The sequence below is a fragment of the Bufo gargarizans genome, chromosome 3 (genome assembly GCF_014858855.1).
Source record: "Bufo gargarizans isolate SCDJY-AF-19 chromosome 3, ASM1485885v1, whole genome shotgun sequence".
Classification (NCBI taxonomy): domain Eukaryota; kingdom Metazoa; phylum Chordata; class Amphibia; order Anura; family Bufonidae; genus Bufo; species Bufo gargarizans.
Genome location: NC_058082.1, coordinates 235,516,110 through 235,528,771, shown reverse-complemented (window position 1 = coordinate 235,528,771; position 12,662 = coordinate 235,516,110). Strand labels below are relative to the sequence as shown.

The window sequence follows — 12,662 nt, the reverse complement described above, 5'->3', positions numbered from 1 at the left end:
ATTTGTTAACAACTGTTAAGAAAGAAACGTGCTTATGTTGCATTGGAAGTATTGCTTTTGTCAGCATGTATCCTAAAATGTGGAAGGGGGCTTCTGTTTTCATCTTCCAGCATGTTTTATCCTGTGCCTCACATTCTTCTTGTTCCTATTTTGATGTCCCTTTTCTTTGGATTATCCTTATATGCACAAAGATGTCTTTCTTTTCATCACAGTGATCCTGCCTTACATGGATTATAGTAATAAGAGCATATTGGTAGGTCAGAAGCAAGAACTGAGTAACACATATATGCTCAGGCGTGTTCATTGGCTCCTGCTGTACTAATGTAATTGTGTAATGTTCAGTGCCAGCAGTCTACCATATGTGAGTCAAGGCCAAGAGTGGACGTTCAAATTTTACTTCTAGTGTCCACATGGCAAGAATTCTGAATTCTGCTGATGATTTGATCAGTATAGGTTTGTAGATGACAAATCCATGTTTATTGGATCACTGTTGACTAGGAAAGGTGTCTTGAACAATGGGCTGTATGTATGGCTTTGGATTACCACTTGTCTCTGTACTGGTGTCACCTCAGTCTTCACCAGTGACAGATGCTAGTGCTTTTCCAGAGGCTGCTATTTTAAATGGGTTGGCCAATTTCTCAAAATATTTTCCAGTAGCCCCCAATCTATTTTTGATGTATGTCGCATCATAACTTACCCCTACCGTACAGTAGAATGCTATGTAAACTCCTACAATCCTCGGTTGCTGCACCCGTAGGACAGAAGATGGCGGTGGTGATGAGTCACACATGTGACAGCTTTCTATGCTGTTCCTGCTCTTTTCCTCTTGCACCGAACATGTTCACTTACTGTTCAGTGCGCAGATGGTGCAGAAAGCTGTGACATGGGTGAATCGCATTACTTCCACCATCTTATGGATGCAGCTGCCAAGGATTGGTGGCATTTACATAGCCCACAAATGTGGCCCTGGGGACCTTCTGCTATGCAGCGTGGAGGTACGTTAGGGTGTGACATATGGATGTATTTAGAAAAAATAGATTAAGGGCTACTGGAAAATATTTTTTGAAATTGGCCAACCCCTTAAAGATGTTTATATGTAAGAATAGGCATACATAATAGCATGAGAGTGCACTGACTGCCTATATACTGCTCAGCTTGGTGCATTACTGTGCATGTTGGTACATTACTTTCCTGCACCCATGCCAAGAGCGTTACCTTCACCAAACCTGCTGAACAACTGTCATTTGCTTATCTGTTTTTTGTTAACCTGCTGACCAACTGTGGTGACAATCTAGTCACTGGTAAGATGTGCGATGTACCATTGAATGACTGACTGCCTTTTGTACTGTATTTCTTTGTACTCGATTTGAAGCACATTATCGTTTTTTTTTTTCTATTAGAGAGTGATTTAGAGCAACTTTCTTTCACAAGTGTGTTTGGTCCAGGAAACGCTTTTCCCAGCCTGAACACTGCTACTGTAAGCTGAACTCTCATAATGACTTATGATGCCTAGGTCTGCTGTACTGTACTCATTGCATTAAATCGGTACAGTACAGTAGACCCACAGTCAGCCATGATAAATGATGCTGTGAGTTCGGCTTAGAGGTCAAGTGTTCGGACAGGGAAATACTGCCATTACACAGAGCGTCTTTCCTCGGCAGACCACTCTTACGGGAAATTAGCCTTAAGCTGGGTTAAGGTATAGTTTTATTGTTCAACTGCAAATCCCATTAAATATAGTGGAGAAGCAGCTAACAAAGATTCAGTCATACTCCTTTGTGCAGTTTATCACATTGTGGCCCACTCACACCTTAATTAGCATATCCCCTGGTCACACTTCCATTAGCTCATTTCCATCAGTTTATGGTGCATTTCGACAGTCCGAAAAGTGTAGCATGCTGGACTATAACTTTGTTTTTTTCTTTTAATGAAATCCCACAAACCCATGTGGCAGTGGGATCCATTGTAAAAGAGAGAATAAAGGAGTAGTAATGGATACCATGACACCCATGTGAACGGAATACTTTTATGCATGTGTATTTTTAATTTTTCATTCTTTATAAATAACTGTTCATTTTGTGGTGTGATATTCTTATTTTTTTATGTGCCCATATACTTTAAATAGCTGTCTTCCAAACATTTGTTCAGTCGACTACTGTTCCTCCCGACTTCTTCATATACCAGCATACTCATGTGATTTCAGTGGGTAGAGGGGAATTAGCTGATGCCAGATGATACGGGCGCAAAGGATCAGGCAGGTTGAAATCCATTATACTGTACCTGATCCTTCTTTCTCCTTATGTCAGACATTGGTGGAGAGTTGGGTTTCACATTAGTCGGCCGGTTCTGCCCAAAATCTGCAGGTTGGGGTGACTTTTATCTAATGTATATGGGCACTTTTGCTTTACCATGTGTACAGTTAAGAATCTGAGAAATGTAAACCAAGTGGGTTTTTCCAAGCAGGAGAGGGCAGTTGGCAGATTAGTTTACTTTGCACCAACAATACTTGTAGAGTCATTTTAAGAGGTAGATTTTTGTGAAGTGATTGTGAAGCAGAACGCATGTTTTATATTGGTAGGTGTGAACAGGTATTATATACACTCACACTGTTGCCTGACAGTCTTGTCTGTGAAAGTATTGGTGCAAGGGTAATCTCTTAGTAAGGCTTCACAGCACCAATTTATTTATTTTTTTCCTTGGAATTTCCCGTTTTTTGCATGGTTCTATTTTCTTGCAATCAGGAGTGAATGTTTTATATGTTTCTAGGATAGCTTTATTTTCATTACAGTACTTGTGATATTCTCATTTCAAAGCTTTTTTTCTGTAATACTGTTCTCTAGCATTAATAAAACCGACACATTATTTGTGTCATCTCTTGTGTGATTTTAGTATTGTTAATTAGTTTTAGAAGTAAATATATGGCCATATTGATATATTCTTAACACTGTGGATAATACTGGCTCTATTTAGTTTCCCTACTCACAGCTTTCTTTTGTCACTGCCAAGTGTGACTCTCCTGGCATACTCACACCAACAAGGAAAGGTGAAGGAGACATTAAAACCTTAAATCTGTCCTTATATTTACCCCTGCCCTTCTTAAGCGTAAAGGTATTGTCCATTCCTTTTATATTGATGGCCTATATTCAGGATAGGCCATCAATATCTGATTGGCGGGAAAAAAAGGAATGTTCAGCACCTTTAAATTCCAATTCTTTGTCCACATGTCAATATGTCCATCTTATAGATAACACACCACTTACTCACAATTATACTATACTTCAAAATTTGACCTCCCCAGTCTAGATTTGGATAGATATCACTCATTTAAAGGAACACTAAACAAAAAAGATGCACAACAATTGTGCGCCAAAAATGTGTCCCTTAATCTCCTTTCCTTTGTTCCTATTTTGTTTCTTATTAATAATCCACCCAAAGACCTATATAATAATGACATTTTTCTTCTATATGTGTTTTATGAGATTAACTTATTCACCTCCCTCTTTCTGCAGAAAGAGGCCCTCCCCTGCCTGCCTCTGCAGAATTTGTACAAGCGTGTTTGTTTCGGGTCCTTGTAGGCCTGCGGTCTGACAAACACTGTTGGCTTGTACTATTCATTTCTAGGTTCAGTCACTTCAGTGATCCTTTAACCCTTCCTTCCCCCTCCCTTTTTCAAATTACAATACTGTGACGCTGCTACTTCAACCTTGTGTTGGAAAACCCATCAGATGCACTTCCACAACCTATCTATCCCCACACCCCTGTAGGCTCCAGGTGAGTATTATTTGGGGTTGAGATGGAGACAAGGGTGGGTTTCCATGTTTGTAATGCAATTTTTTTTAGCTAAAGCCTAGAACATATTATAAACGGAGGACCCAAAGTAAGGCTGAGTCTTCTCCTTTTTTTGAACCTATTCCCGGCTTTGGCTTTAAAAACTGCATTAAAAAGCCTGAACTGGAAACCCAGCCTAAGGGTATGGTCATGGATATTGATTTTTCACTGTGGATTTTGCCATATCTCTGCTGCAGATTTGCCATGGACTTTACCCTATGTATTGCAAAAGGTGACATCCACTGTGGATATCTGCCACATCTGCACATTTAAATTGCGCAGTGCAGTTCGATTTATGCTGCAGCTTTTTTTTTCCCCCACAAAATCTGGATGAGATTTCTTAATCTCATCTACTTTGCTGGCACTGTAAAAGTCTGCAGATTTGCATACAGCAAATTACGGAACGTGTAAACACAGTGTTAGGACTCATTCACACCGTTGTTCGGCCGTTTCATGCATTGGGGGCTGCAATTTGCAGTCCCCAATACACGGGCAACATCTATGTAGCTGCTGCGATGGATCCATCCGCACCGCAAAAAAATTGATCCAGACCCAACCGCAACGGATCCATACCTATTCAACTTGAATGGGTTCCGTGCTTCCATTCTGCACCGATCTTCCGGGTTGCGGACCCATTCAAGTGAATGGGTCCGCTTCCGTAATGCTGGGTGCACACAGCCAGGCCTCAATACGGGCACGGCCGAACAGCGGCCGTGTAAATGAGCCTTTGTTGCAGTGGGGCTGTTTTTACGGTCTGTGACTGCATGGTCCATTATCTGAACACAGACTTTGTCCATACTTTAACATTTTGATGCAATTATTTATTATAATTTTTTTTAAAAAAATTTGCCCAAAACTGGCAATGTATCCAAAAAGAGAGTTTAGTTATACTTCCTTTATTCTGCTCTCCTGCTTTTGGACAAAAAATGCCCCAAACACTAAATGACAAATATAAAGTGTGCATGGCATTCAACCATTAAGATGGAGCAGCTTTCTGTCAGCTGCTTTGGAGATAATATAACATTTTGTCACCAGGAACATATTGGTGCCTCACTGCTAATTGCACATGGCCTCATATACAGAAAAACATTGCTGTTAACTTTAAAGGGCATCTGGCAGCAGATTTGTACCTATAAAACTGGCTTACCTAATGCATGTGCCCTTGGAAACTGAAGGCATCTGTGTTGGCCCTGTGTTCATAAGAGCCCACATTGTTGAGAAAAATTATGTTTTAATATATGCAAGTGAACCTCTAGGAGCAATGGGGGCGTTGCCATTACACCTAGAGGATCAGCTCCCTCTGCAACTGCTGCACCCTCTAACTTCAATTCACAGGGTCAGGTGCCATGATGTTTTCACTGCCTGCTTCTTATAATCAAAGTGCAGAGGGTGCAGGTGTTGCAGAGAAAGCAGAGCCTCCAGGTGTAACGGCAATGCCCCCGTTGCTCCTAGAGACTCAGCAATGTGGGCACACATGAACAAGGGACATACACAGATGTCTTCAGCTGCCAAGTGCACATGTAACAGGTCAGCCAGTGTCATAGGTACAAATCTGCTGACAGATGCCCTTTAAGTCCGGACTTACATGGGGCATCTGTGACTTGCAGCTGAAACCCCCACAGTGGTCAATGGCTGACTTTGTCCTTACCCACAAAATCAAGCTATTAGCCACCAAGCGTGTGGGGGGTTTTAGCTGCAGCGTGTAAGCCTGACCTAAACTAAATGTATGCCCTTTGAAATATCCTGAACCTTTGCACACCGATGCCCATATGCTGAATAAATGGAGAGTCCGGGAGATAGCCACATACAACGCTCAGCTATCTCCGAAATTCTAATAGAAATGAATTGAGCAGCCAAATGTTCCTTTCAGGGGGAATATGAGACCTCCGATCTTGTGGGGTGCCAGCAGTAGGACTCCAACTGATCTAATAGTTATCCCCTATCCTGTGCAACCGTAAAAAAAACCAAAACAATGAATACTTTTAGCAGATTTTTTCCCCCACTCTTTTCCTATTCCTTTTATAATCCAGACACAGGCTTTCATTAAAGGTGTACATTTGTTGCAAGTGCTGGACAGAAATGATATCATTTTAAAATATCTATTTCCCCCAAACCTTTTATCACAAAAAATGTAATCGTTACACTTATGTAATGCGTCTTCCCACGCCCTGCTTTTTCAGGTTTTCTAAGTGCACTCATGGTTTCCATTTCACCTCTCCAAAGACATGATGTGCCATTTGTTTACTGCCATTGCTTTTCATCTGCCCATTTCTCTTCACTGAGTGTAGATTAGCTGTGCTAGGATTTCTGTCACAAGCATTCAATGGAGCATGAATGGAATGACGGCAAAAGGTATACAACATCTGTTGTGTGTAGTACTGGTAATGTAGTTTACTCAGCCCTGTCACTTTGTGTTGAATGCTATGAAGTTTTGTACGATAGAAAGCCTCTGCTGTTTAGATCCTTTGTAGCAAATATGTATGTAGTGGTCGCTCTGCAGCTCAATGACTGTTATATAGTGTGTTCCTCTTAACGGCATGGTACTAAAACGCTATTGGACTATGGCCTATGAAAATACATAAGTAGCTTGAATGTCTTTTTATTTTATTTACAAACTGGTACATGTTACATTGGATAGTCTTTAGATGCATACTGGAAATATACTATGCTTTGATTATATTGTCAAGGTTTCTACCCAATTATAATATATAACCTCTCAATAAGGTTATATTGCTGATAATTGTATTTTAAAGACTTTTATGATAGTTGACATTTTTCCATTATTTGGAGTCTTATTAACTAATTTATTATTAACTAGCAATTATAAACTATTCACTGTATCCGTTCTCCAGTATATCACAGCTCAGTACATTTCTACCAGTGTGCTTGCACTCTAGTCTCATTGTAAGGCATGGATGTTTCGAAACTTGGAAGAAAATGGTGAGCTGATTGTTTCTGTTTTTACCCCTTGCAGGTTCTTTAACAGGGAGCCCACACCTTTCAGAACTATCTATTAACTCTCAAGGAGGAACGACTGTACTCAACTCGACACTCTCCCCAAACTTAAGTCCTGATGGAAAGCCTTCTTCCCCACTAATAAGCCCATTTTTGAATGAATCTATCTGCATCAGAACTGATGATGAGGAAGATAGCCGTAAAAAGGTACACTACTCATCCTAAATGTGCATAGCTCCCTACCGATATGGCTCTGATGTTTTTAGTATTTTGTCTACATTCTGCTAATAACACTTTCTCTGCAGAAATTTCCTACAGACAAAGCCTACTATATTGCAAAGGAAGTTTCAACTACAGAATGTACCTATCTTAAAGATCTTGAGGTTATTACTGTGGTAAGTTCTGCTTTTGCCTTCTTTTATAAGAGTCCTTCAGAGTAACTAACATGGGAGTAAGCAATTATCTGTGAGCTTATGATTCAAACAAACAATTATTTGCTAAACTGATAAATACATACTTGAAACATACAGTATGGAATACAAGGGCCTCCTAAAGCTAAATGGTCAGTGCCCCTTGAGCTTCCTCTTTCTTATTTTTCGCCCTATAAGACGCACCGGCCCATAAGACGCACCTAGGTTTGTAAGGAGGAAAATAAAAAAAATATTTTGAACCAAAAGGTGTGCTTTTGGTGGGTTTTTAACTAATGGTGGTCTGTGGATGGCCCTATTATGGGGGATCTGTGGATGAGCACTGTTATGGGGGTCTGTAGATGGTGCACTGTTATGGGGGATCTGCGGGTGACACTGTTATGGGGGGGGAATCTGTGGATGACACATATATAGCATCTTATGCTATGTGTTATCCACAGATCCCCTCCATAACAGTGTCCCTGTAGTGTGAATAACCCCCAATACAGGGGGTGGGGGTCATATCTACTTTGTAATGACAGCGGGGCCCGTGCAGTGACTGTATTCTACTACACAGGCCCCTCTCACTGTATTTAATCTTATCTGTAATTGTTATGTATATAATCGAGTAATCGGCACCTGTATAATTACAAGCGCTCGGTAGCAGAGAGGAGGCAGGCCGAGAGGATGGGCGTTGGCAGCGTGAGTCACTACGTCATGCGCCCACGTCGCCTGCTTCATTTATAAAGTGGGCGGCGCAGGCACGTGACGTAGTGACTCACACTGCCAGCGCCCGTCCTGCCTCCTCCCTCCTCTCTGCTACCGAGCGCTTGTAAGTATACAGGCGCTGATTACCCGATTATATACCGTACATAACAATTAACAATTACAGATACGATTATATACAGTGAGCGGAGCCAGTGTAGTAGAATACAGTCACTGCACGGGCCGCACTGTCATTATAAAAGCAGATGCCGGCCCCTAGCCCCTCCTCCCTCTCAGCTGATACACCCGCCGCGGGGGCATCGCGGTGCGGCGTGGCGTATCATTAAAAATTTGGCAAAATGCAGCATTCGCCCCATAAGACGCACTGCTATTTCCCCCCTCCACTTTTGGGGGTGGGGGAAAGTGCATCTTATAGGGCAAAAAATACGGTACTTAATAGGTCCTTGTTAAATAGAGTAGCAAATAGTGTACATTAATTGACTGGATAGTGCAGGCCAGGTTTCCGGGCACCTTTTTCTGTGCCCTTGACAGCAGTACCATCTTTATTCCATTGTTGGCAGACATGCATGCAAACATTACATATACATATCAACATCATTTCACCAAATTTCCTTTGTAATGTCAGTTAATTTAATGTAGATCAAAAATGGCCGATGGCTCCTTTGGATTAGAATCTGACTATACACCTTTCCATGACTTTGTAACCACTTTTACAATTTTGTATAAAGACATGTAACAATTTTCTGTTTCAGTGGTTTCAGAATGCAACAAGCAAAGAGGACTCCATGCCATGCCAGAGCAATTGAAAAACCTAATTTTCTCCAACTTTGACCCCCTACATAAATTCCACTCCAGTTTCCTAAAGGAAGTTGATCAAAGGCTGGTACTTTGGTAAGATGTTCCTTTTTGCAGGTGTCACAGCTTGGTCTCATCCAAAATAGTAACAGGATAATATTCCCACTGATGATGTTAACTTTATTGCCAAATAAAACAAGTATAGGAAATGTTTGCTTTACAATTATCACAACAGGTTGTGCTAAAATCGGGAGACCTCTTAAAACTTCCACAAATCATATATTACTTAATGTATATTAACAGTTATACAATATCCCAATATATCTTTGTGTCAGTTCTTCACATTTTATGTTTTAGGTGGTGGCCCATGCTTTTGACATTTATTCATTTACTGAATTTCACAGTATATTCTTGTTTCTTTTTTTTATCTGTTTCTGAATTGTGTTTTGACAGGGAGAGCAGGTCCAACTCGCACATGAAAAGTGATAATCAGAAAGTTGGGGACGTTATGCTGAAGAACATTCAGGGAATGAAGGTACTGGGAGAAGACTATCCTCTACATCTAATAAATATGTCTGCTAGCAAATCTTATTTAGAATTTTCGAGTTATAGCGGCTTTTTGGGATGTCATATCTTGCAGACTAGTAAGGTTTTGACACATCAAACTCCCACAGGTTGAAAGGGCCTCCTTCAGGTGTTTCTTTTTTTCGGCATAACCTTTTCACAACTAGAAAACTGCAACACAGCACATTTGCATTTGCAGTACCATCTCAGCTCTTAGTCAAATGTGGCACTGTACAGAGAAAAAATAAAGGGGCTGCTTTGCTTTACTAGCACTGTGCCCCAGTAGTTCTCTTGAGCAGCGGGGGTCCCAGAGGATGGACGTCATCAGGAAGTTATGACATACCATGGCTGTAAGCCGTAACTACCTGTATTTTGTCATTAAGACTTGAGAAGCTTGGTGTACTTGCTTTTTTAAAATAGGCAAGCCATGTTTATTTTATATAAAGCAGATGAAAATATTACTGTAATGATTACTGATTCATATGGAACTCCTTTTTTATTTTAGTTTGCAGTATGACAGATCAAAGTTCTTCTAGATACTGGATATTGTATAGTAGGATCCAGGAGCGGATTGGCCATAGACCTTACAGGGAAATTTCCCGGTGGGCCAATGCCCAGGGGGCCGCCTATGAGCCCTCCTCACTGCCGGCCAGTGGAAGTTTTCAGGGATGTATTTTGTGATGGACTGTGGTATTTGGCTTTGTTGGAGTGGTATAATGGGCCACAATATGGTATTGCTGGTCCAGCCTTCCATCAATTTGGACCCAACTACAAAACAGGGCCACTTAAAGTTCCCAGTCCGCTCCTGGTAGGATCCAACAACAATCTTATGTCTGTGGTGCTTGCGAGACATCCCCTCCCACATCCACCTACTAGGAGGGAGGGGATATTTGCCAGATGCACCATAATTCATTGAATAGGTTAGATCATTCCTGTCTTGTTTGATTGTACTTCTCAATATAAGCATTGCCGGTGAAGTCTGGCACCTACTCATTTCCTAAATAGAATTAATATGCTCATTCAGTCTGGCCAAACAAAGTGTATGTATGATAATTAAATATACATTTAGATTGCACAACAGTTATTTCTTGTATGTGGGGTAATCCTGAGGAAAGTACATGGTCTGCACAGACTATTTTTTCATTTGAGGTCAGCTTTGAAGTTTTTAGCACTTTCCACCATTCATCTTTTAATGCATATTTAAATTTTTGTTTCTTGCCAGCAATTCACAAGTAACCTTCAGAAACACTATGAAGCACTGATAGAACTTGAAAAAGCAATAAAAAACTCACGGAAGCTAGATGTTTTGTGCAGAGACTTTGAGCAAGAAAAGGTGTGCTACCTGCCTCTGAATATGTTTTTCCTCCGGCCATTGCACAGACTGATGCACTACAAACAGCTCATGGAGAGGCTCTGCAAACACTACTCTCCAAATCATGTGGATTTCCGTGACACAAGAGGTGAGCGCACTAGTTAGGTGTCTATGTACCATAGGTTCTTTTCACAGTTTTGTTAGCTATAAGAGCTTGGCACAAATTGTAAATGTCCTATACACCATTCAATACACCTCTCTACAATTATGACAGCCACATAGGTCACATTTTTAATTCTATTTATTGGCTGCATACTATAGATCCTCCTAGCCATAAAATCTATGGCGCATGCGAATAATGGGTATTACTATAGTATAATTGCTATCAATTACTGTTATACAATAATGTGATATAGAAAAGTGGAGCTCCAACCTCTAAAACATTATTATTATTAAATGAATCTATACTGAATTAGATAGTAATAATATACACTTAATAGCAGCAGTAAGCGGTTGAAAATGGACATGTTGAGTCAAACCTGGCTTCTTGAAAACCTGGGAACTTCAGCACAGTGCAGGATACTAAATTTATTTCATTCCACTTAAGACTGCAGATGAATCTGTTTGTCTTGCTAAACTGTTGCAGCTCCTGCTATATGTGTGATTTGTGTTAATAAAATATCTCTAAGAATGTGCTTAGAGCATCATGTTATAACCTAAAATTCATTTCTTTCAAACAGCTGCACTGGCGGAAATCTCAGAAATGGTAGCTCAGCTTCACGGGACAATGATAAAGATGGAAAACTTTCAGAAACTACAGGAACTCAAGAAGGATGTGACAGGCATCGACAACCTGGTAATACCTGGAAGGGTAAGTGTAGTTAGTAGGTACTCTTGTTAGATACCTCTGCTGTTTCTACATCCTCTGCTGTTTTTCATATTGCAAAGGAGTGGCCAACAAATGATATTGTCACATAAAACTGTTTTTCATACACAAGTGGGATAGGATTTTACCATGAGGGCAATTTTGTTTTGAAGTCTGCATTGCATGAATTTGAGTCAAATTTATCAGGCTGTGCACAATGTTTGATTAATTTGGCACATCTGTAAACATAACACGTTTGTCTAACCTTTTGTTGGTTGACCATTCCTGTGGAGGTTGATAATGGTTGTACACAAAACCTTTAGAGATGATTTTGTAATCTTTTTCATCCTTATGAGCATCAACAGCTCTCCTTCAGAGGCCCTCAGAAATGTCCTTTTGTTTGTGTCATGATACACTTCCACAAACATTTGTTGTGAGGATTAGACTTTTGTTAGATCCCTGTTTGTTAAATATAACCGGTCGCCTTCTCACACCTCTCATCCCATTGATTGGAAATACCTGACTTCACCTTCAAATTATCTACTAATCATAAAGGTTCACATACATTTACCACTTGTAGACATGTGATATTGGATCATTTTCCTCCATATAATAAATGACCAAGTCTAATATTTTTATCTACTTTTAGGACTTGTGTGAAAATCTGATGTAGTTTTAGGTAAAATTTATGCTGAAATATAAAACATTCTGAAGGATTCACAAACTTTTGAGCACCACTGTAAATATCCTGTTAAAATTTAACGTCTGACAGTCTGAAGTGACTTTAGTTAATATCATAGGTGTCTGACAACTACTCCTTCAAATATTTATTAACCTGTACACTTAGCCAAACTAAAACCTGTGTTTTATGGGATGTCGAGGGTTGCCTACCTACATTGTATTTTTCTGTTTCTTTTGCTTCTCTTTCTCTGCCCACCTTTAGTATACTCACTATAATTGTGATACCTTAAGGGGTTATCTCACTTCAATAAATGTCATTTATCATGTAGACAGTTAATACAAGGCACTTACTAATGTATTGTGATTGTCCATATTGCCTCCTTTGCTGGTTTGATAGTTTTTTTCATCACATTATATACTGCTCGTATCCAGGGGTTACGACCACCCTGCAATCCAGCAGTGGTGATTCTGCTTGCACACTATAGGAAAAAGTGTCAGCCTATGCACACTTCCATGGTCCCAGCCACTA

At 40.2% G+C, this 12,662-nt stretch overlaps 1 protein-coding gene across 1 annotated transcript in view; it reads left to right on the top strand.

The window, feature by feature from the left end:
* FARP1 (FERM, ARH/RhoGEF and pleckstrin domain protein 1) overlaps window positions 1–12,662 on the top strand; it is a 198,663-nt gene that overhangs the window by 164,246 nt on the left and 21,755 nt on the right. The window contains 7 exon segments of the mRNA XM_044284632.1: window positions 6,803–6,990; window positions 7,089–7,178; window positions 8,669–8,701; window positions 8,704–8,807; window positions 9,165–9,246; window positions 10,498–10,735; window positions 11,328–11,458. Of these exon segments, the coding sequence (XP_044140567.1) occupies window positions 6,803–6,990; window positions 7,089–7,178; window positions 8,669–8,701; window positions 8,704–8,807; window positions 9,165–9,246; window positions 10,498–10,735; window positions 11,328–11,458 (866 nt within the window).